The 27573-nt window shown below is 46.5% G+C and overlaps 1 protein-coding gene across 1 annotated transcript in view; it reads right to left on the bottom strand.

The window, feature by feature from the left end:
* ift74 (intraflagellar transport 74) overlaps positions 1–27573 on the bottom strand; it is a 105843-nt gene that overhangs the window by 8540 nt on the left and 69730 nt on the right. Inside the window, exons 16-17 of the mRNA XM_072517475.1 lie at positions 16980–17143; positions 15477–15602 (exon numbers count right to left, since the gene is read on the bottom strand). Coding sequence (XP_072373576.1) covers positions 15477–15602; positions 16980–17143 — 290 coding nt within the window. The remainder of the gene's footprint in view (positions 1–15476; positions 15603–16979; positions 17144–27573) is intronic.

Genomic DNA, 27573 nt, shown 5'->3' with positions numbered 1-27573 from the left:
TGCTTCTTCTTTCCCTTCTCTTCTCTTCTCTGGTCCTGGAGCTTCTGGAGTTCTGGGGAAACAAGCATTGTGTCTGTAACTATCTTGGTTTAACATCTCATACGATAGTCTGTCTGTCCTTTAGTGCCAATTACTCCTTTTATAATTGGTCACTATGTGTGACTCCCTCATTTTTTTTCTTCAAAAACCGAATTTTAGGACAAGACACACTTACAAATAATGAACCAGTACGAGCCGTCTCGCAGACTGTGCGGTTTACCATCCAAATGTTTCAGGATGTAAATAGCATATGGTAGGCAACCTAAGGGTTACCTGAAACAAAACAAAACTTTTTGAACTAAAATTTCCAAAATGAGGTGCGTATGGGCCGCGACGGGTAAGAGTTGGATGGAGTCCCCGGGTAGGACGGCTACCAATGCCGTGTCTCCCCTACCCGAGCGTAGCTGACCAGAGGGGGGGGTTCCCAGGCAGGGCGGGTCCCAAGCCGTTTCTCCACTGCCTGAGCAACCGACAAGAACGGGCAAGAAATGTGGTCATCGTGGGGGGTTGCTGTATTGGTTCTGCCTTCGAACCAGAAGGGCAGTTACGAACGGGCGTGTGGTATCTGTCGACAGACAAGTTCCGCTGAACTGGCGTCTGGGACCTTAACAACCCTCTGTGGGCAAGTCCTCAGAGGTTTCGGCCGAAAAGGCGTGGGGCCGTGAAAAAATTTTTGCGGTCTGACAAGCAACATTTAACAAACTTACAAACAACGTAAAACATGCTGCAGGTTCCATCAGAAAGGTCACTGTTTTCTCCCAAGCGGTTCCTTTTAAAACATCATCTGGACACCTCAGTTATCGGTTGCGAACAGGGTCGCAAAGGGGTTCTCGTTTTGGGAGTCAGACTCAAGGTCGTCATCTTCTCCCGGATGCCAAACTCTTCAATGTATTAAGGTTGATAGGGCTGCATGGTGTGATTTGGGATCGCTCTCGGCGTTTCGGACGAGTCTGTATGAGTTGTCTCTGTGCCAATAGGTGGTGTCTAGTTGTGTGGGGACGGAATCGGGGTCGTCATGGTCGGTCGGTCGGTGGTCAGTGGTGGGGTTTGTTTAGGAAAGTGATCGTGAAGGGATCACTTGGATCGTAGTCGGATTCGCTGGGTGTGGGTCCTGTTGCATGGGGATAGCAGGGAGGCGTGCTGTGGCTATCATCAGAGTCACAGTCGCTGCTGCTGCAATCTGTGGGCGTTCCGGGGCGGAGTGTATATTTCGGGGGTGGAGTCGAGGTCGAGTCCGTGGCTGGGCTGGGCGTGTTGGGGGATGGTAGGGTTACGTTGGCTGTGGGTGGGGTGTGGTGTGCTGCGTCGAGCATGACGTGGTGTGAGTGGTTAGACTGTGTTCCATATGCCTTCAGCTGGTTGATATGGAACCACGCAGTCTTTCCATTGGGATACTTTATCTTGTATACGGAAGGGCTTACTTTGTCCGCAATGGAGTACGGACCAGAGTACTTTGGTGACAGGAATGTGCTGGGGTTGTATACGGAGAGCATGACTTGCTGTCCTACACTGTACTCAGTCGCATGCACTGTCTTGTTGAAACAAGCCTCACTCTGTTCCTTCCTTGTGCCCAATTTCACTGCGGCTGCTAGCTGAGCCGTTTTAACATTATTCACTAATTGCTCTACTGCTTTCTCGTGTGTGAGGGCCGTCACATCGGGGTTGGTCAAGTCTAAACCTAATAAAAATTCTGTGCCTTTCATGGGCCGTCCGGTCATGAGGGTGTGTGGGGTGTAACCTGTGGAAGTTGAAATTGTATTACGCAAAAACATCAGCGCAAAAGGGAGGACTGAGTCCCAAGTGGTGTTGTTTTGTTGGACCATTTTTCTGAGTGTGGATTTTAGGGTCCGATTCATGCGCTCCACTATACCACTCGACTGTGGGTGGTATGCTATGTGGAATTTTTGGGTGATGCCAAATATCGTGAGGACGTTCTGCATGACACGTCCCGTAAAATGGGAACCTTGGTCGGATTCAATGCTGCGGGGGAGTCCCCATCTTGTAAAGATGTGGTGGGTCAAAATCTTGGCTGTGGTTTTTGCAGTGTTTGTTCTGGATGGGAATGCTTCCACCCATTTCGTAAACGTGTCTATCACCACGAGTACATATTTATAACCATTCGTGCAAGGGGGCAATGGTCCTATAAAATCGATCTGGAGGTTAGTCCAGGGGCCATTAACGGGTCGGGTGTGACTAAGCTCAGCCTTTTTGGCATATCTGTCTGGATTATTCTGGGCGCAGATAAGACAATTCTCGATGTAGTGATTCGGCCACCAACAAAGCTGCTTGAGGTGGGCTGTAGTGGGATCGATTCCCTGATGTCCATGACCGTCATGGAACAAACAAATCAGTTGATTCCTGTCCTGTTAAGGAACCACATAAAGGGTGTCTTTTAACACCACACCGTCATGTGTGGTCAGAGCATTTTTAAATCTCTCGTAGGGTGCTGATTAGTTTCCTTTTAAAATCTCCCTGAGATTGCTGTCCTGCTTCTGGGCCTCCACTAGATCCTCGATCTTTGTCTGTGAGACCTGAACTACATTCACTGGTGCGCTTTGGGGGGGTGGGGGTGTCCAAAAATATCCGTGTCTGGAATCTGCTTTGGCCAGTGCGTTGGCTTTCACGTTTCCAGGGGGGGAGGAGCGATTGTGACTACGAACTTTGACTATCCCAAAAGTCCTGTTCTGTGCTCTCTCTAAGATGTGACGGAGCAATGGGGCTGAGGGGAGGGGTTTCCGTCTGCGGAAACAAATCCTCTTGCTTTCCACAGGGGCAGGAATTCCGTAAGGCTGTTGCAGACATAGAGGCTGTCCGAGTATATGTCTGCTGGGCTGGGGAAGGAATCTGGGTGTTCCACTATAAAGGCGATGGCCGCAAGTTCTGCTGCCTGCGCGCCTAAGTGGCCTGGAAGTTTTATTGCTATTTCTTCTAGGGCGCGTCCTCAACATATATACCGCAACCTGTTATGCGCTTCCCATCCAATACTGTGGAAGATCCATCCACATATATCCTTATGGGCTCACACGTGTCTGTGTGCTGGGGGCTCTGGGTTGAGCTACCTACCTTTCTGGGGGGTGTTTTAGCAATAAAGGGGCCTGTGTTGTGGTGTGGAGAGATAATTTCACATTCATGGGGGGTTCCGGGGTACTGTAGGTTGTCGGCTAAAAAGGTGAGAATCTTTGTACGTTTAACAGTGATGTCCCGTCCCTGCAAGAGAAGGGTCCATCTAGCTGCTCTAATCTGTCTTACTGTACCGTCCTTGAGTCGTCCGTCCAGTAAAGGTTGGGTGTGGGTGTGTTCGGAGAGAATTGTGATGGGGTTCAGTCCGGTAATATACAAAAAATACTGAACCGCCCAAAATACTGCGAGCAGGTGCCTCTCACAGGCTGAAATCCCTGCTCCACAGCATCTAAAATTCTGGAGGCGTAAGCTACGGGCCTTAACTGTTCGTGCCGTTCCAGAAGGAGCACGGCCGAAAGGGTGTGGTCTGTGCTTGCTATCTCTATGGCATAGGGGGAAAGTGGGTCTGGAACTTGCAGTGCGGGGGCAGCTATGAGTGCCTGTTTTAAAGAGTCCACAGCATCCGTATGCTGCGGAAGCCATTCCCAGGGGGCTCCTTTCTTTAGGAGGTCTGAGAGGGGTGCTGCCTTGCTGGCGAAACCATCAATGTGGTTTCGGTAGTAGCCAACCAGTCCTAAAAATGACCGGAGGGCTGAGACTTTCTGGGGAAGGGGCAATTTAGCAATCGAGTCAATCCTTTTATGCTCGATCTCGCGTTTACCATGTGTGATAATTGTTCCCAAATATATCACCTTATCTTCCGAAATCTGGGCCTTTTTGGGGTTGACTTTACAACCGAGTGAGTGTAAGAGTTCCAGGAGTTCGGACAGAAGCTCAATGTGCTCTTCCTTGGTGTCTGCAGTAGTAGGTCGTCTACGTACTGGACCAGACATTCGGGGCGAGAGAATTTGGCTAAACCATTTGCCAGCTGTCGGTGGAAAATGGAGGGGGAGATGTGGAATCCTTGTGGCAGGCATCTCCACATGTACAGCTGATTTTTAAAGGTGAAGGCAAATTTATACTGGCACGCCTTTGCCAATGGAATGGACCAGAATCCATTACTGACGTCCAAAACCGTAAAGAATCGGGAATTGAGTCCCTGCTGGAGCATGGTCTCGGGACTTGTGGCTACTGTGGGGGCTACTGCGGGGGTGATTTTGTTGAGTTCCCGGTAATCGATGGTCAGTCGCCATGATCCATCGGGCTTTCTCACTGGCCAAATCGGGGCATTATTAGTGGAGGCTACTGATCTAAGTACGCCCTGCTCTAATAAGCTTTCTATTACCTTTGAGATTTCTCCCTCTGCCTCTTGGGGAAATCCATATTGTTTTGGGGGTCTAGGGTCAGGTCCTGTTATTTGTACGGAGCCAGTCATCCGTCCACAGTCGTGCTTGTGGGTCGCGAATGATGCCCTGTTCTTTTGCAGAACTGCCCTAACCTGCTTGTCCGTACTAAGCGTGGTCGGGTTGAACCAAAATTCGCCTACTGCGCTAATTTTGATCGCGTATTCTCCTATGTTGAGCGTTGCGGGGGCTCTTGCAGACTTCGCCATTTTCCAGACACACTGGTTGACTGGATCAAATGAAAGAATGTGGGAATTCATGAAATCGATTCCCAGAATGTGTTCTGCTGTGTGGGGCAGATCGACAAAGACTTCGGGGTGCTTGGTGGTGATGGTGCCGATTTGAATGGGTACAGGGGCTGTGATGTGTCCCTGTTGTGAGTGGCCTGTGAAGCCGCTGAGGGTGATGGTGGCTGTAGTGAGCCACGTGTCTTTTTGGAACATGGTGGAGGAATTTATTGTGGTGCGGGACCCTCCTGTGTTCCAGAGTAATTCGATGGGCTGTTCCCGAATTTTCGCTGCAACTACCGGTCATCCAGACCTATCCCAAAGGGTGTCGCAGACCCAACTGGGGGAGCCCGAACACCGTCAATCCATTCCGGTCAGGTCCGTCTGATCTGAATGGGTGCTAGCACTATGAATGGGCTCTGTCTTCTTCTTACTCAGAGTGCCCGTCTGCTGGGCTCTCTCTGGCTTTCTAGGGGCATTGCACTCTCTTGCGAAGTGTCCCAACTGACCACAGTTGTAACACTCCTGTGACTTGGGTGGGGGGCTGTTCTTTCCTTCATTCACCCATGCGGGGTTCTGGTGTGTTTTTACTGCCTGTATATCTGCGGCGGCCCGCTTTTCCTCGGGATTCTTGACTGCGGGTTTGCTTTGCATAGATTGCTCCCAAGCGCAGGACAATCTTTTCACTACCCACTTCTCATTATGGGCCTCCTCTGAGGGATCATAACTCGCGCAAGCTTTCTGTCCTGTTTCTGTGGCATGGGAGATAAGGGTGCGGGTCCATTTGGCCATGTTGTCTGGGAACAAATGGGCACGGTCTAAGTCTCCAAAGACTGCTGCAAAGTGGATCCACAGGCGTCCAGCAAACGCTGTGGGGTGCTCGGCTTTCTTTTGCCTGCATTTGTTGAGGCCATCTACGGGGTCACCCTGGTTATACCCGATCGCATCCAGGATCGCGGTATGCATTTCTGCAAGGGTGCCTCCTCCTACATTCTGTGGGTCGGGAAAGGCTGCTGCTACCGAAGGGTCTAAACTTAAAACTGTGAGCTTTACATGCTCTCGCTCATCCAGGCCGTACATGGTCGCCTGATGCTTTACTGTGGCAAAGAAATGGTGGGGGTCTGAGGTGGGGAGGAACGGTGTGATCTTATCGCACGCATCCCGTAATTGGGTCACTTTTAAGGGGGTGGAGTATAGAAATTCCGCATCGTCCGATGTGGCTGTGCGGTGGGTGGTTACTGGGTTCATTGTAGCCTGAACTATCTGCTGTGTGGGAGGTTGGGGCCCTTTCCTCTTTTGTGGCTTTCCCTGCGCACATGTTCCCTGAACATTTCTCTGCGTTGTCTCGTTTAATTCTTCCCAATCAGGGCCGTCTTCCTGATCTAATTTTGCTCCAAAGGTTTCCTGGAATCCTTTCTGAACTGAAAGCAGCGATTGCAGCTCTGCAATCTGCTTCCGGCACTTTGCGTGATCTAGCGTGCTTTGGCTTTGCTCTGTGGTGGCACCATGGAGTGCTCTTAACGCTGCCTTTAGGTCGCTGCACTGTCTCTGCAGTGCTTCTACCTGCTTTTCTGTGTCTTCACGGACCAGGACTGATAGGCCTTTTCATATTGAGACTGGAAGCTGCTTAAGTGCGCCAGACAAGACTGGTGTTCCCTTTTGGCATCCTCCACCTCTCCATCTTTTGCTGCCAATTTCCTTCTCAATTCTACATTCTCTCTTTCTACCTCGCTTACATCGACCTTACTCATTCGATGTATGCCCTCTACTTCTTTCCGGAGCATCCTAACGACCTCCTCTGTGCCTCGCAATTGTGCCAAGCAGGACACGATTGCCATCGGCTTGCGAGCTTTCCCTAAGCTCTTTTTGTGGATCTCGCTCAGGTTCCCCCACCAAGTATGTCCTATTCCCGGGGCCTGATTCCTCGTTGTCACAGAATGCATTCCAAATGAGATATTTCCTGATCTCGTCCTCCCAAATGGGATATTGTCCCACTCTACTGCTGCTGGTCGCTGCGACCGCAAATTCCTCTGGGTTCATGAGGCGTTGATTTGCCTGCATTGCCATCTTTCCTATCCAAATGCTGCTCTTCAAATTTGGGACAGGGGTATTAAGGCGGTGCTGTAGATACGGGTACGGCTTTCGCTACTTTCCGAAATACAAACTCCCAACAGTTTTGTCGCAACAAAATAAATCTATCAGTTTTACCTTATCGCCCTGTTAGTTACGCATGCATACACACACTTCCAAATTAGGAGTATTGGTCAGAACTGCTTGAACGCTTGTGGTTTTCTGTTCCCAATTGGATCTCTAATTCAAATTCTTGGGTTCTCCCGGAGTGGTTATGCCACTTCTAGATCGGGTCCCGTCAGATGTCGCCAAATAATGTTGCTAACTTTCTCCTTGGTTCAATTGCTGTTTTATTACCTTTGCTCTCGAGTCGCCAGGTATCTTTATGATACCGCCACGAGGTTCAAGTCCGAGTAATGATCAATGACCCAATACACCGATGAGTAAGATTCAAATCAAAGCACATTTATTATACACAGTAATCGCTACTCATGCACAAATTCTACGTCTAAGCTACTTCTATAACTAACAGGCCTATACTTAACTTCGGACTGGCCTAGCAGGTCAGGGGAACAAATGGCCTTTCGTTCGGGTTCTGAGTCTGCGGGATTCGAAGTTGGTACGGATTGGTAGCTAGGAGCGCCTATCTCGTAGCGAGCGTTGAATTAAGACTTACTTTGTTCGGGGGTCATGGTCAATGTTGGTTCGTGTTGCTGGGTGACCCGGGCAGGACGCAGAGGTGAAGAGAGAGCGATTTGAACTTGGGGCTTAACTCTTATTGTCCCCAGGGGCTTCCCGCCTTTCGGGAAGGACGCTGTACCTGGTCCCAAGTGATTAGACTTTGTCCCAATCGCTTGGTTCGATTTCTCCAATACTGGAGAGGTTCCCTGATCGATGGGCGGTCTTGAGGCGCTCGTTCACCTCCTTTGTGTTGGCTCCTGCTGGCGCCGCGGAGTCTGGCTTTGCTTAGTGTCCAAAATGTTACTTATTGTTCCCGGGGATTGCTCATCAGTATGCAGATGGCTGCTACATTGGTATGCTGATGGTCGCTGGTATCGATGTTGTCTCGCCTTTTCAGAGGTAAATACACAGAAAACCTGCAGCTGCTGGTTTCTGTCTTGTTGGCTGACTTTCCTATCAGCCTTTGCCGTTCGCCATTTTAAATCGGGAGCTGGCCAATTTAGGTGGCTACAACACCCATCCCACTTAACAGAGTAACAAACACCCCCCACCGTAACAGAGTAACAAACACCCCCCACCGTAACAGAGTAACAAACACCCCCCACCGTAACAGAGTAACAAACACCCCCCACCGTAACAGAGTAACAAACACCCCCCACCGTAACAGAGCAACAAACACCCCCCACCGTAACAGAGTGACAAACCCTCCCCACCGTAACAGAGTAACAACCCCCCCCACCACCCTAACTGAGAACCCCCCCCCCCCACTGCAACCGAGGAACCCCCCCCCCACCGTAACAGAGAACCCCCCCACCCAACGTAACGGAGTAACAAACACCCCTCACCGTAACAGAGACAGAGAATTTCCCCATCGCAGAGAATTCTCCCAATTATCAGAGATGCCCTGCCCCAAAGTATCAGCAATCTCCCCCATCAGTCACCCCTGCCTGGAAGACAAAGAGCAGTCCAGGTAGAAAGTCACAACATCATTGTATTTTGACTTGCCCGGCTCTTACACCTGCTGCCTCAGACAGATGTCCAGAAAGCAGCTGCTGTTACTTCATGGAAAGCCAAACCCACATCACAAGTCTTTAAAACCCCTCATATCCTTCGATCTGTGAGGCTTCTACTCACTCTGAGGGAATTTCCTCATTTCCTCTTTTTCTCAGCTGAAAACACTTCATTGTTCTTGATGTGGTCTACAGTTTGTGTAGATCCATTAAACAAAAACCAACTTCTGGTACAGGAAATACACTTGCGTGGTCTCCTTTTACAATTTGATCAAGGAATAATAAGGACCCTTTCGTCTTGTTAAGCAACAGAATTTAGAAAAAACAATGGCACTTCTGCTAACTGTGGGGTATAATTTTCCAGACCTCATTATAAACAGAACTTGTTGAACATACAGTACCGATTCAATGAGGAACTGATGTCACAAATACAATGGTATAGTATACTGCTGGAAACCCAGTGTTAAAAATGTAAGCCTATGTAATGAAATAAACCTTTTTTCAGATCTAAAAGGAATCAGGTCCGAATTCAGTCACTAAAATAAATAAATCCTTTGTGATCTTTTGATTTCAACAAGCAGGATGTTAAAGTAAATAAAACAATGCAATGTTTATGAGACAACAAAGGACTTACCTGAAGGATATAAACACTGATAAAAGAGCAGCAAATAGAACAGCCCCGACGAGAGGCAAAACACAGTAAACTCCAGTGCCTAACTCACAAGGTCCTATTGATCTATAAGCCCTGTGCCCAGACTTTCATCGGCTTTCTGTTAAGTAATATCTTGTTTTTACAATTCTTATTCTGGTTTTCAAATCCCTCCAGGATCTTGCTCCTCCCGAGCTCTAATCTCCTCCAGTCCTACAACCCTCTCATTTCTGTGCTCCACCAATTCTGGCCCCTTCAGTGTTCCTGATTTTCAGAGGTCCATGAGTAACATAGGAGCAGGAGGAGGTCATTCAGCCCCATTGAGCCTGTTCCACCATTCAGTATGATCATGGCTGATCAGACACTTTTACACTTACCAACGATAACGTTGAGGGTTATGGAGATAATTAGAAATCCATATTAGAGGAGATGTACGAGGCAAGTTTTTTTGCACAGAGGGTAGTGAGTTTCTGGAACTCGCTGTCGGAGGGGGTGGTGGAAGCAGGGACGATAGTGAGGTTTGAGGGGCATCTTGACAAATACATGAATAGGATGGGAATAGAGGGATACGGACCCCGGAAGTGAGAAGATTTTAGTTTAGACGGGCAGCATGGTCGGCACAGGCTTGGAGGGGCGAAGGGCCTGTTCCTGTGCTGTACTTTTCTTTGTTTGTTCTTTTGTTGTATCAATCTCTACCTTAAACATATTCAATGACTGAGCTTCCACAGCCCTCTGGGGTAGAGAATTCCAAAGATTCACAACCCTCTGCATGGAGGAATTTCTCCTAATCTCGGTCCCAAATGGCATTCGCCCCATTTTTGTGTTCCCTGGTTCTAGAGTCCCCAACACCGGGAAACACCGTTCCTGCATCTACCCCGTCTATTCCTTTAACTAGTTAGTAGGATCACCTCTCATCTCTTCGAAACTCTTGAGAATACAGGCCCAATCTCTCTTCACCAGTCCCACCATCTCTGGAATAAGTCTGGTGAACCTTAGTTACACTCCCTCTATGATAGTAATATCCTTGCTGAAGTAAGGGGGCCAGAACTGTACACAGTACTCCAGGTGCGGTCTAGCCAATTGAAGGAAGACCCCAACGCTCCTGCACTCAAATCTTCTTGCAATAAAGGCTAGCATTTTATTAGGTTTCCGAATAGCTTGCTGCACCTACATGTTTGCCTTCAGTAACTTATGGACAAGGACACTCTTATCCCTTTGTACATCTACACTTTTTAATTTCATACCATTTAGGAAATATCCTGCACAACTGTTCCTTCTACCAAAGTGGATTACCTCGCCTTTTTCCACATTATATCCCATCTGCCATGTTTCGGCCCACTCACTAAGTCTGTCTGTCAAAATCCTCCGGCAGCCAGTTTACTTGTTCCTCACAATGCACATTCCTGCCTGGCTTTGTGTCACCCCCAAACTTGGAAATATTACATTTGGCCCCCACATCCAAATCATGACTGGGGCCCCAAAAATGTTAAGTAGGGGTTACTGGGATAGGGTAGATACGTGGGCTTCAGTAGGGTGCTCTTTGTAAGGGCCGGTGCAGACTCGATGGACCGAATGGCCTCCTTCTGCACTGTAAATTCTATGATTCTATGATTTATGATACTCATAACCCACCTCTTTGATCAAGTTTTGGGTCATGTGCTCTCGTATCCCCATATCTAATTTGGTGTCAAAGTCTGTTTGATAACACACCAGCAAAGTCTCTTGGGATGTTTTACTATGTTAAAAGGTGTTAGATAAATAACAGATATAATTGTTAAAATATGCAGGCTTTCAGTATGGCAAAATGCATAAATTTACAAGATAATTTCTAATGCTGCTCCCCGGAATGTTAGTTTTTTTGTGCGAATGGAACAAAATGGCAAGTTGATTTGGGTTATTTGTTGAAAGATTATGCAAGGACTGATTTAATGAAAAATTAACTAAGATTTTACACTGACTCTGTTCAGGACGTTCACACACCATAGCCTAGAAGATAGATTTAAAATTAAGTCAGGCTGTGGGAAGTCTGTCAGCAAGTCCCATAGAGAATGCAAGGTCATCAGATTTTTATTCTGTTATTATAAACTATGGCTTGATAATGAATAATTAATCTTTGTGTAAGTAAAACTCAGCGAGTCTAATCTGTGGTGCTAAAAATCCGAAATTTGGACAGGTTCTGCCCTTACTGACAATGCTGACTGGGGGTTGGAATTTTAATAAGTGTGATGGGCTGGAAATAATAGTAAGTAACATTGGGGACTGACGAGTGGGTGAAAGAGGGGAAATAAGGCGAATGGAAGCTATTTAACAAACTTTCTTTTGCGCACTTGAAAATCCAGGAATCCCTTTATTTACAAAATAAGTGGAAACAGTTACACAACAGCTTGTTTTTTCAAATTAATGAGATATAGATATGGTCTACAGCTCGGTTTTGGCACCATTGTAAAGTATATTGTGCTTTTTAAATCAAATATAAACAGTGAACAAAAAGTTAATATACTAAAGACAAGAAAAAACACTGATTTTATTAATGGGTGCTAACACCGCAGTGAAACTTGGCAGCTTGTGCCAAGGGAATCTAAATAAATACATGCAAGGTGTTGAGGCAGTCACTACTTTCCACAGATGGAGAAACATTTGCACTATCTGAATTGGCTTACTTATTGTCATTGACACACATATACATGTGCAGACACACACAAAATGTCCTTGCTTCTACAGCCTAGCTTCCTGTTAGTACCAATTATCTATAATAACCATAAGCTGCAGTGTGAAGATTATGAGGCAACAGGACTAACAAAGGCCACCCGTCATAATTCAGAAGGCTAACAGGAAACTCAAGTGGTTATCATGTTGATGTTTATTTCCCAGAAGGTAAATCTAATGATTTGCAAACACATTAGACTAAAAGCAGAAATTTGGCTGGTAGAGGTTTACAAACACTTCAGTTTCCATTGCTTAATAATAATAATCGCTTATTGTCACAAGTAGGCTTCAATGAAAAGCCCCTAGTCGCCACATTCCGGCGCCTGTTCGGAGAGGCCGGTACGGGAATTGAACCCGTGCCGCTGGCCTTGGTCTGCATTACAAGCCAGCTGTATAGCCCACTGTGCTAAACCAGCCCCCAACTAGTTCCCCATTAGCATTGCTCGTTCTCACACGGAATGTTGAAGACCATTCAGGTTATTGGCAGCTGGAAGGGAACCGTTAAAAGGTTCTGCCATTTAAAAAAAAAAAACTCTGTATGATTGCAAGGTGTATAACACTTATTTCAAAGTGCTGCCATGACAGGATCTTGAGGCAATAGGATGAAGAAATACTAAGGTGGCCAGGGAGATGATCAGAAACAGCTTGTCTGTCCATGTCCACTGTCGTGCCCTCAAACATAACAGCAGGTTTAGCAGAGCTTCATGGTCAAGACGGAGAGGGAACTGTTGCAACAAGACCTGGACTTCAGTTAGCAGGCAGTGGAAGAGCTCATCCACCTACAGCTGGCATCACATGGACGGTACAGCCAATGACAGTCCAGGTCAGCTTCACCATCCTATTCTGCCATCAGCACCTTCCAGGCCTCAGCCAATGTTCTGTCTGTAGATGTGTCAAATATGCTACTGATTAATTACAGAGCACATATGCCAGCTTCAAGTCCTTTTTACATAAGCATCCCGTAGATGCTCAATTTAACAGTACAAAGCAAAAGGAGCATTGCCGACAGTCACCTATATTTAAGTTGTAAGTTTACGAATTCAGTGACACACTTATGTAATTTGCAGCTCATCTTATTGTCATTAAACAGACTTGCATCTAAGAGGCTTTGTGACAGTTGTGTGAAGTTCCATAAAAGTTTTAGTGTGAATAAAATCTTCAGATACAAGTTGTGTGTGCTAAAAATGCCAAAGGCTGCAAAGAAGCTTTGATGATGGCCAAGAGTAACAGGATCTTGGCCAGTTTAGGGTTAATTTCCAGACGCCATCAAGAGCAGTTTTCCAGTTTCAGCACAAGAGCACCGCAGGATTGGGCAAGTAGATCTGAATGCACTTAATAATAAAAATAATAATAACTGAATTTCCAATTGCACGCAAGAGAATGTGTTTTCACAAAGGTGTTATACTTCAAACACCTGAGAGGCTCATTACTGCCCCAAAATTAACAGATTTGATCCAATGACAAATTTCCTGTGGTCTTGCGTGGTGCAACTTGTCAATCGTGGAGCACCCATTTAAAATGTGCACAGGAGCTGCAGAAATGCAATACTTAAAGCCAGGTTTGTACACTTTTTGTTACTTGGATTTTACCTTGCTGTTTGGGAGTTGTCAGACTGAACCTCCTGCATTGCTATGAGTGCAATCACTTTTGTGGCTCCTTGCTGCTACGTTTCAGTAATTCTGGGCTTCGGATGACAACTGCAGCAACAACAGTAAGTCGTCAACCTTAGCTACCACACGCCGCACAGCATGACCATTTCACTAGGCTAGCCAACAGTCGCCCCGGATTTGGAGAGAGGGAGAGAACTTTCAAGGGAGGGAGACAAAACAGACACTTGGAGCCCATTCACAGACAGCCCAGAGGCTGCGTTGTCTGGCCGAGGCTAAGCCAATTATCTGGGGAATGTCTGAAGATACCTGCTTCATTCACTCTTTCCGCTTCAGCAACAATGATGTTACCAAGCTGCACCATTTGCTGAAGGCTGATCTAGAGACAAGATGCTGCAAAGAGCAAGTATGCCTGCTGCTGTAACAGTGCCATTGCATTGAAGTTACATGATAGGAATCGGTAGGAGACAATAAATGCCTTAAAGGTGCTCTTAAAATGCATTTTTAAATGTCCTTGTTGACGCTGGGAAACCAAAAAGTTAAGGATAAGGTATATAGCTACTTCCAAGCCACCAGTGTGGGGATAAACATAATTTCATAGCTAACATCTGGTTTCAATTACAGAATGAAACTAAGCACACCAAGGCTGAACAGAGGATAATGTTTTGCTGACTAGGAGAGAAGGGTGCCGAGAGTGGCTAGCTTTATCTTGTCCCATCCTCTGCCGTGATTAATGGCTAAGCAAATTAAAGGGTTCCTTCATAATAGGACAATAACAGGCATGGTTTCTTTATGGGTTGTCTTGCAAGTCATTCAAGTCAAGCAAAGTGAACAGTTTTAATCTGATCGGCAGATAGGACTTTGCTCAAGTATTGACACATTGACTTATGGCAAGTGCCTGTCGTGTGCCTGCCGAATATACAATTATCGAATGAGGTAACTCTTGAAAGGTACACTGCCCCACATGGCAATACACCGTCTCATGTTTCTTTGTTGGATGCAGCCTGTTTGTTGCACCGTGCGATACATTCAAGATTGCAGCAGGGCCTTGCACACTTTAGAGGGAATGTTGGTTCCGCAAGGCCTGTTCGGTGTGCTGTGCAGCACATTCCAGATTGTTGTATGGCTGTACACTCGCGCAGCTTACAGGGACATGGTCTGTTATCCCTTTAATATAATTGATGGCAAATTAATTTGAATGCTATTCCCTGAAAAATAATACAAAGCACTCAAAGATATGTCTGAAATTCTTCTGCATTTCAAGTTCTCAGATGACAGTTATTTGGATAAACTGATCGATGCAATGCAGAGGTTTTCAACCTTGGCTAAACCGTGAGGAGTCTCTGCTTGATCATCACATTTCTACTTGTCAGCAGATTTCTGCAACTGTTCTGTGTTTAATTGACTAAATAGCAGATTATCTCAGTTGCTGCATAACTAAACACATTTTCTGCAATGACAAAGGTTACTTCCCTTTAGATTGCTGACACTGTTTATTGGAAAAAATATTTGCATTGATGTTCTGAGGGGTGTGCCAATATTTCCAGAGAGGTCCGAGAGCCACAAGTGTAGTGATAATGATCTGTTGACTAAAATCCTCCGTAACTGCCAATGGAGTGGCAACTGAGTCAGATTGCTTGCTTGGAAATCCAGGTGATCCTATTTCACCTGGCCTTCCGAGATCTGGGGGGCGGGGGTTAGTACAACAGTTACGCAGAAGGAAATATCAAGTTTGGGGTTTAAAATCACTTTTTCAGATGGTTTCCAGTGCAGGGCCAATTGCCCAAAGGAAGTCTGAACTTTCCACGCAATTATTGCGCAAGCCATACCTGGGAACCTCTGCCGGCGGGCGGGCATTCCCAGTGAATCTTTGGGGTACCCCTGCCCGATACTGGAGTTTCGGGAGTTTTGTTTTGTGTTTTGTTTCTGTTTTATCAAAAGGCGTAACTTTAATTAAATTAAAATGTAAAATAATCACCAGATTTGCAACTTAAACTGCAAACTCTTCCAGTCGGAAAAGTGATTTACAAACCGTCTGCAAGTCATGGTGCTACGTGGTCTGAGACATTAAAAAAAATTCCCACCTGTGCATGAGTCTCGTTTTCCTGTAGCTGCATCTTCAGAATATCATACTCCTTGGAAACCTGCTGCATTACTTTCTTAAAGATGTTTCTGCGCTGCGTCAGGGTCACCTTCTGCTCCTGAAGTTTCTGGATAACAAGTGGAACGAAAATCATGTGTTCATCATTCCGGGTAAATCAATAACACATTCGAGAGCAGAACTCCATAACATAAGCAAAAAAAAGATATATGTCAGCCATGACGAAAAATACTCCACAGAATCACAGGACTTACAGTGCAGAAGGAGGCCACTCGGCCCATCGAGTCTGCCCCAGCCCCCGGAAAGAGCACTCCACCCAAGCTTATGGCCCCACCCCAACCCAGCAATCCCACCTAACCCCTTTTTTTGGACACTAAGGGGCAATTTATCATGGCCAATCCACCTAACCTGCACATCTTTGGACTGTGGGAGGAAACCGGAGCACCCGGAGGAAACCCACGCAGACACGGGGAGAACTTGCAGACTCCGCACAGACAGTGCTGGGAGTCGAACCTGGGACCCTGGAGCTGTGAAGCGGCCAGGCTCTAATCAAGGATTAGGCCAGAGTTTTCAAGGGGATGTATAATTTTAGAGCAGGGCTAGAAATCTTATCCAGAGAACAGGTGATGGGACAGACAAGATGGGGATTAATTTGATGCTGATCATTTAACAGAATGTGGTGATGAAACAAAATAATAATAATAATAATCACTTATTGTCACAAGTAGGCTTCAATGAAGTTCCTGTGAAAAGCCCTAGTCGCCACATTCCAGCACCTGTTCAGGGAGGCTGGTACGGGAATTGAACCTGCGCTCTTGAAACAAGGCTCTTCACCACAATTAGTCTTATTTCATGCAGATAATTAGTCTAAAAGCTACGTCTCTTTCAAAGCGTCAGGAACTGTACATCAGGATGGTAAAGTGAACGAAAGAAAGGTTTATAGGAATTATAAGAGACAGCTTTTGCAAAGGGGTAGAAGGAATGGCCAGTGTCAGAATAGAAGGGCGGCGATTCATGATCCTTATCAATAAATGAAATGAAATGAAAATCACTTATTGTCACAAGTAGGTTTCAAATGAAGTTACTGTGAAAAGCCCCTAGTCGCCACATTCTGGCGCCTGTTCGGGGGTGCTTACGAAAATTTCGTATTGATTTACAGAAGCTGCAGATGTAATAGATAGTGAAAGCAGCAACTTGACACACAAAAAATAGAAAAGAATTATCAAAGACCATTTTGCTTAGTTGGCATAAAAGGATAGCTTTGCAAGGCTGGAATATGGAACTTCATTAGGTGAGAGCGAGTTAAGAGATAAATAAGTTTAATTCTGGAACCCACCTTGAGGTTCATTCAAGTTTTGCCTCACAGCATTTTAAAATCATAATACCCTAAATGTACATTCTTAAAACAAAATCATACAACACTTTTCCTATTCAGTGTGACAGCACATCCAGTTAACTCATTTTGGATGATTTCCCCTGACAATACCTTCTTTTTCTCCTCGCCAGCAGCCTTCAGTCCATCCAAGTCACTATAGGTTTCCAGAGCATCTGTGATCTGCTGAATCTTTTCCTTCAGAGAACTCAGCTCAGCACCAATCTTGCTTTCCAATTGTTCAACCTTCTGAAGGTCCTGCTGGAGCCGTTGGCTCTCTATGGTTGGATGGAGGAAAGGAGAGATGTCAAGCTGGAGACAACTTTCCTCTCGCACCTCCAGGCAAACCTGACAATTATATAAAGTCACAGCAGCCAACAAAAACAGATGGGATAATGTAAAGCACCATACATTTTACAGTGTCAATTTGGAGGATAATGCTGGTGGAGTGACAAATCCCATCATCAGGCAGGAATGTCTGCAGAACGTTGTTCAAGTTAAAATATCGACCACTTTGGGAAATCGCTCTGTAAAAGGAATTACCGCTAGTCCCACTTATGAAATATTTAATGTTCTGAAGTTTAAAAATTAGAAAAAAAACTTTTGAGCAATCAAGGAAAATGTTCTGTTTAATTGGCCAGTGTGAAAGAATCCCATTGTTGGGTGTGGCAGACCATAACGTGAAGAGTTCCAAATCTGACTGCTGCAGCTCTTCACTGCAGCATTTTGGAGGTACAAGCTGGGATCCTGTATGCAAAGACCACCCAAGGGATTGTTCAATGATTCAGTTAAATGACTAAAAAGAGCTCTTGGATTTTGGCACTGTTTTAACGTAATACGTATATCATATGCTGCTAGTGGTCTGCTTTATTTCCTTGCTTCTGTATTATTCTAAATCTTTTGCTTGCAGGATGCAGTCTGACAATAAAGCTTTCTGCTTTCAGAAGGACAGGACAACATGGTGAGCTGCACATTTAACCTCTGCTTCAAAATATCACCAAAAGAAAACTGTTTAACCACTGGCAAATTACTCCCATTCACAGGGTGTAAATAGCAGATCATAGGCGATTGGTTCTGCCTATCGTAAACTGTAATTTCCTATCAGCAACACTAAGTAGAACAAAGCTCAATTCTTTCATACGGTTAGATCTTTAAAGTATAAGTAAAACATATTTCAGTAATCATAGAATCCCCACAGTGCAGAAGATCATTTGACCCATTGAGTCTACACTGACGCTCCAAAGGAGCACCCCCACCCCAGGCCCATGTCCCCACCTAACCTTTTGGACACTAAGGGCAATTTATTATGGCCGATCCGCCTAACCTGCACGGGCAGCACGGTAGCATTGTGGATAGCACAATTGCTTCACAGCTCCAGGGTCCCAGGTTCAATTCCGGCTTGGGTCACTGTCTGTGCGGAGTCTGCACATCCTCCCCATGTGTGCGTGGGTTTCCTCCGGGTGCTCCGGTTTCCTCCCACAGTCCAAAAGATGTGCAGGTTAGGTGGATTGGCCATGATAAATTGCCCTTAGTGTCCAAAATTGCCCTTAGTGTTGGGTGGGGTTACTGGGTTATGGGGACAGGGTGGAGGTGTTGACCTTGGATAGGGTGCTCTTTCCAAGAGCCGGTGCAGACTCGATGGGCTGAATGGCCTCCTTCTGCACTGTAAATTCTATGATCTTTGGACTGTGGGAGGAAATGAAGCACTGGAGAAAACCCATGCAGACACGGGGAGAAAGTGCAGACTCCGCACAGACAGTGACCCAAGGCTAGAATCGAACTTGAGTCCCTGGTGCAGTGAGGCAGCAGTGCTAACCACTACGCTATCCATATTAACATCCAGCAAATTAAAATCAGCTTGCATGCCACTTAGTAATACACTTGAGCTTTTGGATGGTAATGGAGTCAGTTGGTCTGGGAATGAAGTGAAAGCTTGCCCTACCAAAACGGAAGCCTACAGATCAATAGTCTGACCCACTCTGTTTTACGCACACAAGACTTGGTTAGAATCATGGGCGAAATTCTCCGTAATCGGCGCGATGTCTGCCGACCGGCGCCAAAAACGGCACAAATCAGTCCGGCATCGCGCCGCCCCACAGATGCGGAATCCTCCGCATCTTGAGAGGCCGAGCCCTAACCTTGAGGGGCTAGGCCCGCGCCGGACTGATTTCCACCCCGCCAGCTGGCGGGAAAGGCCTTTGGTGCCCCGCCAGCTGACGCGGAAATGATATTGCCGGGCGGCGCCTGCGCGGGATAGTCAGCGGCCGCTCACGGCATCCCCACGAATGCGCAGTGGAGGGGGTCTCTTCCGCCTCCTCCATTGTGGAGACCATGGCGAAGGCGGAAGGAGAAGAGTGCCCCCACGGCACAGGCCCGCCCGCGGGTCGGTGGGCCCCGATCGCGGTCCAGGCCACCGTGGGGGCACCCCTTGGGGCCAGATCGCCCCGCGCCCCCCCAGGACCCCGGAGCCCGCCCGCGCCGCCTTGTCCCGCTGGTAAGAGAGGTGGTTTAATCCACGCCGGCGGGACAGGCATTCTAGCAGCGGGACTTCGGCCCATCCGGGCCGGAGAATTCGCCGGGGGGGGCCCGCCAACCGGCGCGGCGCGATTCCCGCCCCCGCCGAATCTCCGGTGCCGGAGAATTCGGCAACCGGCGGGGGTGGGATTCACGCCAGCCCCCGGCAATTCTCCGACCTGGCGGGGGGTCGGAGAATCTCGCCCCATATCTTTCAAAACTATATTTTTCTTTTGCATTATCTGGGCACTTGGATGCTGCCCTGGAATTTTTTTTCAAGGATCGCAAATTTAACTTTGGACTGGGAGCAATAATGACTTTTTCCAAGAAATTACTTGAACAGCATGGTTCTTGAAGGGGAAGAGATGTTTGTTTTGAACTGCAATCACTTTACTTGATGGAGAAAAGACTGGTAAAGTCTAGCGATTTCCTGGAAAGCACCTGACAGAGACTAGCTTTAAGCTTTGGACCTGTTGTTTTTGAACTCAGTATGCTTTGGGGAGTAAGCTGAGAAGGAAGGTTGCCCTGACTCGCGCTCTCCATCCTTGTCTGAAACTGTGTGTGTGGTAGTACCCAGCTGCCAGAGAATCCTCATCTGAGTGCAATTTGTCTGCATTTGAAAACCTGTAAAGATTGAGGCAATAAGAATTGATCCAGCTCCATATTCTCCGCCGAGCAAAGGTTCCATTGGTGAGAACCTTCAGCCATCTCACAGAAGGAGCTCCCGATCGGCAGCATCAAAACCCTGGGAACTTTATCCTTTAGTTTATAAAGCCTATCCCTGCAGTGACCCTGTTTGTGTGTGTGTGTGTGTGTGTGTGTGTGTGTGTTTGCGCATGCACGCGCATACATGTGAGCATGCATACTGGGGTATTTTTTAAAAGGGTAGTTATACTTCCAGTGTACATAGGTGACTGTTAAGGCCGATCTGCTCTGGAAAAGTTCTGCTGTAAATAGGACAGGATACTGCAGGCAATGGAGTTTTGAATGAAATGCTGGCTCAGAATTTCCTCACGTATTTTGTCTCTGCCCCTGACATGCTCTTGCTTCCAAAGGACGCGGCACTGTTTATTATTTGGCTGTGCTGGTGATCCTGGCCAACTTTTCCGCAGGACTTAAAGTCAATATTCAAACTCCCAAGTGAAGCCTTTGTTGTGCACTAGTAGTGTTAGTGAATTTGATAAGTGTATGTTAACTAGTTCTTGCAACTTGTTTTAAAAAATAAGTTTTGCTTTATAATATATTAATAATTTTGTACTTTTAAACCGATGGTGTGACCTGTGGAGTAGTCGGGCTAGGTAAACTGCACAGTCCTTCCACCCCAGTCATAATAACCTGTGCCAGTCTCACACCAAGAAACTCAACTACTGTCACTTGAGCTGCCTTTGGAAGCTTCTGAAGATTAGATGACAGGGCAGAATACCAGACACTGATGCTAAACATCAATAAGATTAAGGAGGCAAATGTGTGGATCAACCATTGGTGTTGGAGAAATGGGTTTGAATTCATGGGACATTGGCAACCAGTACTGGGGAAGGAGGGAGCTGTTCCGATGGGAGAGTCTTCATCTGAATCATGCTGGGACCTGCCGAATCACATAACTAGGGCTGTAGATAGGGCTTTAAACTAAATAGTGGGGGGGAAGGTTCAGTTGTATGGAGAATTAGAAAATCAAAGTTAAAGGAGAAGGTAGAAGTGAAGGTTACTGACGAGGACTTTCAACTAAAGGGCTGAGGGCTCAGGAGAGGTTAGTAAAGTTTCCAGAAATTATTTCCAGTAATAGATCAAAAATGGGGACAAATATGAGAAGTGGGGCGGGTCAATGCAGGACTGAGGGTGTTGTACCTAAATGCACGCAGTCTACGGAACAAGGTAAATGAGTTTGTTGCACACATTGAAATTGTGGGCATCACAGAAATGTGGCTGCAAGGGGATCAAGGCTGGAATCTAAATATCCACAGATATATGTCCTACCGAAAGGACAGGCAGATGGGCAAAGGGGGCAGGGTTTCATTGGTAGAATGGAATGAAATTAAATCAATAGCAAGAAGCGAAATAGGATTGGAAGCATAGAATCTGTTTGGGGAGAGTTGAGGAATCGCAATGGAAAAAAGACCCTGATGGGAGTTACGTACAGGCCCCCTAGCCGTGGTCAGGATGTGGGGCAGAAAATAAATCAGGAGATAGAAAAAGCATGTAAAAAAGGCAATATCACAATAATCATGGGGGACGTCAATATGCAGGTAGTCTGGGAAAATCAGGTTGGTAGCGGATCCCGAGAAAAGTTATTTGTGATAGTTTACGAGATGTTTCTTTGGAGCAGGTTGTGACAGAGCCTACTAGGGAACAGGCAATTCTGGATTTGGTGATGTGTAATGAGGCAGATCTGATTAGGCAACTTAAGATGAAGGAACCCTTAGGGGGCAGTGACCACAATATGATAGAATTTACCCTTGCAGTTTGAGAGGGAGAAGCTAGAATCAGATAAAACGGTATTGCAAGTGGATTTTTCACAGTAACTTCATGCGGTGTTAATGTAAGCCTACTTGTGACACTAAGAAAGATTATTATTATAAAGGTATACAAAGATATGAGGGAGGAGCTGGCCAAAGTTGATTGGAAGTGGAGCCTAGCAAGTAGAACAGCAATAGCAGGAGCTTTTGGGGGTTATTAGGGAGGCACAACAGAAATTCATCCCAAGGAGGAGGAAACATGCTAAGGGTAGGACAAGGTATCCATGGCTGACGAGGCAAGACAAGGGCAGCATAAAAGCAAAAGAAAAAGCATACAAAGTGGTGAGCATTAGTGGGAAGCCAGAGGATTGGGAAGCCTTTAAAAGCGAACAGAGGGCAACTAAAAATGCAATAAGGGGAGAGAAGATGAAATATGTTATAAGCTAGCTAGTAATATAAAGGATGATAGGAACAGTTTTTTTCCAATATATAAAAGGTAAGAGAAAGGCAAAAATAGACATTGGGCCACTGGAAAATGTGGCTGGAGAAGTAATAAAAGGAAACAATAAAATGGCAGAGGAACTGAATAGTCGTCAGAGTGGAAGACACCAGTGGGATGCCAGAGCTCCAGGAGAACCAGGGGCAGAGGTGAATGTAGTGGCCATCACTAAGGAGAAGGTTCTGGGGAAACTGAAAGGTCTGAAGGTGGATAAATCACCTGGACCGGATGGACTACACCCCAGGGTTCTAAAAGAGATTGCTGGGGAGATTGTGGAGGCATTGGTGGTGATCTTTCAGGAATCACTGGAGGCAGGAAGGGTCCCAGAGGACTGGAAAATGGCTAATGTAACACCCCTGTTTAAGAAGGGAGGGAGGCAGAAGACAGGAAATTATAGGCCGGTTAGTCTGACTTCAGTCATTGGTAAGATTTTAGAGTCCATTATGTCATGTAAGAGTCCTTTTAAGAAATGTGTGTTTCTCGAATGGCAGCAGTGAAGTCAGAGTGTGGGTGGAGCTGGGCTGTCTTTCTGTCTTTCACTTTCATTTTGAGCTGAAGAGCTGCTTTGTGGCTCTGTTTAGTTTTGTTTTAGATTTGGAGAAGCTGCAGTCACAGCAAGATGTGTGTGAATCTCTGCAAGCTAAAGAATGTTCACTTGGTGATTTCAAAGTGGTAACTGCTCTCAGTAGAGAATTTAAACCTGCTGTCCTTCTGTAAAAAAGGTTTTTGTCTTCTGGATGTCTTATAGAGTACTGTATTCTTTGGGGAGGTGTATTTGAATTGATGGTTGCTAAGATGTTCACTGCATGTTTATAAAATGTTAACTGGGTTCATAGAATAAACATTGTTTTTGTTTCAAAATACTCTTAGTTCTCTGTTGCATCACACCTGTAAAGTGGGCCCTTGTGTTCCCCATAACCAAAATCTATTAAAAGTTGTGGGTCAGGTGAACTCCATGATACACTTTGGGGTTCTCTAAATCCTGGACCATAACAATTATTAAAGATGAGATTGCGGAGTATTGTGTGCGCACACACACACACACACACACACAGAGTCAGCACGGCTTTGTCAAAGGGAGGTCATGTCTGAAAAATCTGTTGGGAGTTCTTTGAGGAGGTAACAAGGAAGTTAGACATGAATGTGATATATTTAGATTTCTAGAAGGCCTTTCACAAGGTGCAGTATAGGAGGCTGTTAAATAAGTTAAGAGCCAAAATACTGGCATGGATACAGGATTGGATGACTGGTAGAAGGCAGAGAGTGGGGATAAAGGGGTCTTTTTCAGGATGGCAGCCGGTGACTAGTGGTGTGCCTCAGGGATCGGTGTTGGGACCACAACTTTTCACAATATACATTAATGATCTGGAAGAAGGAACTGAAGGCACTGTTGCTAAGTTTGCAGATGATACAAAGATATGTAGAGGGACAGGTAGTATTGAGGAAGCAGGGGGGCTACAGAAGGACTTGGACAGGCTAGGAGAGTGGGTAAAAAAGTGGCAGATGGAATACAATGTGGAAAAGTGTGAGGCTATGCACTTTGGTAGGAAGAATGGAGGCATAGACTATTTTCTAAATGGGAAAAGGCTAAGGAAATCAGAACCACAAACTGGATCCTCCCCCTCCCTCTCCAAAATCCTTTCAAGCCGATCAGAGATGTCCCTCACCCTGGCACAGGGCAGGCAACATACCATGCGGGACTCTCGATCTGGCTTACAAAGGATGCCATCAATCCCCCTAATTATAGAATCCCCTACAACTACAACTTGTCTTTTTGCTCCCCCCTCTTGAATGGCTTCCTGTACCACGGTGCAGTGGTCAGTCAACGCATCCTCCCTACAGCCCTCTTCCTCATCCACACAGGGAGCAAGTACCTCATAGCTGTTGGACAAGGGCTGAGGCTCCTCAACTCCTAAACTCAGGATCCCCCTACCTGCCTCCCTTGCAGTCACACCACTCTGTCCCTGACCACTGTCCAAATTAACAGTACTTATTCTACCAGGTGTGACTGCCTCCTAAAACAAAGCGTCCAGGTAATGTTCCCCCTCCCTGATGTGCCGTAGTGTGTGCAGCTCGGTCTCCAGCTCATCAATTCTGAGCCGAAGTTCCTCGAGCAGCCAACACTTGCTGCAGATGTGGTCACTGACGGTCTCAATGGGATCCACCAGTTCCATCATCATACAGCAACAGCACATCACCTGTCCAGCCATATTCAACTAGTTAATTAATTTAAATAATTTTTTTTAAAAAAAAATTATTTTTTATAACCTCAAGGATAAACCCGAACACCAACAAAAACACAGCCCTCTCTCGCCACTCACCCGAACTCAGTCACTCACCTAAACTCAGATGCACTCTGTTCCAATCAGCACTCCGTGACTAAAGGCACTCCTGCCACACCTTTTGTGCACTCACCTCTCCCAGCACTGTCCCGGCTCTCTCTCCTCTCGCGCTGTTTTCGCTGTCCCGGCTCTCCTCCCGCGCTTTTTAAATCTCCCGGCTCTCTCCTCCCGCGCTGTTTTCGCTGTCCCGGCTCTCTCCTCCCGCGCTGTTTTCGCTGTTCCGGCTCTCTCTCCTCTCACGCTGTTTTCGCTGTCCCGGCTCTCTCCTCCCACTCTTTATAAATCTCCCAGCTCTCTCCTCCCGCGCTGTTTTCGCTGTCCCGGCTCTCTCCTCCCGCGCTGTTTTCGCTGTCCAGGCTCTCTCTCCTCTCGCACTGTTTTCGCTGTCCCGGCTCTCTCCTCCCGCGCTTTTAAAATCTCCCGGCTCTCTCCTCCCGCGCTGTTTTCACTGTCCCGGCTCTCTCCTCCCGCGCTGTTTTCGCTGTCCCGGCTCTCTCTCCTCTCGCGCTGTTTTCGCTATCCCGGCTCTCTCCTCCCGCGCTGTTTTCGCTGTCCCGGCTCTCTCTCCTCTCGCGCTGTTTTCGCTGTCCCGGCTCTCTCCTCCCGCGCTTTTTCAATCTCCCGGCTCTCTCCTCCCGCGCTGTTTTCGCTGTCCCGGCTCTCTCCTCCCGCGCTTTTAAAATCTCCCGGCTCTCTCCTCCCGCGCTTTTAAAATCTCCCGGCTCTCTCCTCCCGCGCTTTTTCAATCTCCCGGCTCTCTCCTCCTGCGCTGTTTTCGCTGTCCCGGCTCTCTCCTCCCGCGCTGTTTTCGCTGTCCCGGCTCTCTCTCCTCTCGCGCTGTTTTCGCTGTCCCGGCTCTCCTCCCGCGCTTTTTAAATCTCCCGGCTCTCTCCTCCCGCGCTGTTTTCGCTGTCCCGGCTCTCTCCTCCCGCGCTGTTTTCGCTGTCCCGGCTCTCTCTCCTCTCACGCTGTTTTCGCTGTCCTGGCTCTCTCCCTTAGAGTATTGTGGTCAGTTTTGGGCCCAGTATCTAAGGTAGGATGTGCTGGCTTTGGAAAGGGTCCAGAGGAGGTTCATGAGAATGATCCCTGGAATGAAGAGATTGTCATATGAGGAGCGGTTGAGGACTCTGGGTCTGTACTCGTCGGAGTTTAGAAGGATGAGGGGGGATCATATTGAATCCTACAGGATACTGAAAGGCTTGGAGTGTATGTGGAAAGGATGTTTCCACTAGTAAGAAAAACTAGAACCAGAGGACACAATCTCAGACTAAAGGGACGATCCTTTAAAACTGAGATGAGGAGAAATTTCTTCAGCCAGATGGTGGTGAATCTGTGGAACTGTTTGCCGCAGAAGGTTGTGGAGGCCAAATCACGGAGTGTCTTTAAGACAGAGATAGATAGGTTCTTGATTAATAAGGAGACCTGGGGGTTATGGGGAGAAGGCGGGAGAATGGGGATGAGAAAATATCAGCTATGAGTGAATGGCAGAGCAGACTCGATGGGCCGAGTGGCCTAATTCTGCTCCTATGTCTTATGGTCTTATCTACATCAAATTATGAGTCCCAACTGGAGTTGGGCTGGTCATGTGGCCAGAATGCCTGATATTTGCGTCCAAAGCAAATCTATGGAGAGCTCGAATTTGGGATGCACCGTCAGGGGGGGGTCAAAGGAAGCACTACAAGTGCACACCGAAGGCTTCACTTAAGAGTTGTTACATTGACTTTAAGTCCTGGGAGAAGCCAGCCCAGGATCGCCGGCGCAGCCAAATACAATAACAGCGCAACATCCTTTGAAAGCAAGTGCATAACAGAGGCAGAGGGAAAACACAAGGAGAGGAAATTATGAGCCAGCATCTCATTCAAACCTCCATCGCCTGCAGTACCCTGTCCTATTTGCAGCAGAACCTTCTGAACGCATATCGGTTGTAGCAGTCACCTCCGTACCCACCGGAAACCTAGCAAACACCTCAGATGATGAATATACCTCAATGGACGAGCAAGAACAAGTGGTTAAAATGGAATTGAATCCTTCCACTGCAGTATTATTTTGAAACCTCTATCAATTTTGTTATCCGTATTCCAAATGTATTGCTGCATATCAAGATCTTCAAAGATGCATGAAATGATTCACTGATCCTTTAAGCAAGTATTGAAGGTTAAAAATTGAACAGTCTTTCCATTTATCATTGAAATGTCAATGATGAAAATCAGCAAGTTAAGCAGTTCTTACTCAGTGTTTTAAATTCCAGATTACCACACCCCTAACGCCTGGTGAGAAGGGAAGCAAAAGAAAGAAGCCCCGTAGCATTCTGTTCTTTGCTGAGTAACACAGTTCATGACACAGCCTTTGGTCTTTAAACCGTGGTAAAGCAAGAAGCAGGAAGAGGATACAGTCCAGTTCCTTCTGATAGGACGTTGGGGGTCAAACCTTTCAGAACGTACTCTTTGGAGTAATGTATTAACTTGAACAAGTTCTTGACTCTCTTGTGGAAAGCTCCCTGTGTAGTAAATCTGTTTATCTACTACAGTTTCCTCCTCTGCAGTTAGTACCAACATTTATCGCATTTTGTTAACAATGTGAAATTTGAAACAGGGGAAAAGAAGTTTGAATCACTGTTCAAGAATATTACTGAAATCAAATCCTGAACCATATAAACTCAGATCTGAAAGCCTCTTCCAGCAATTTGTAGCTTTCCTAATAAGAATGGACTGAAAATACTAACTAGCTCTTTTACATTACACTGTAAAATTATTAACCATGCAATGGACTGTTAATTTTTTTATGTGCATCAGAATATTTTACAAGTTTAAGTCTGGCTACAGTAATGTTAACAGATCATTAAGGCCGGGCTCAAGAAGGAAATCCTGAACAACAATACAAGTGTCAGTAGAGTCACTAAA

Source organism: Scyliorhinus torazame, chromosome 9 (assembly GCF_047496885.1).
Source record: "Scyliorhinus torazame isolate Kashiwa2021f chromosome 9, sScyTor2.1, whole genome shotgun sequence".
Lineage (NCBI taxonomy): Eukaryota > Metazoa > Chordata > Chondrichthyes > Carcharhiniformes > Scyliorhinidae > Scyliorhinus > Scyliorhinus torazame.
The sequence above is the reverse complement of the archived record's forward strand: the minus strand, read 5'-3'. Positions and strand labels throughout refer to the sequence as shown.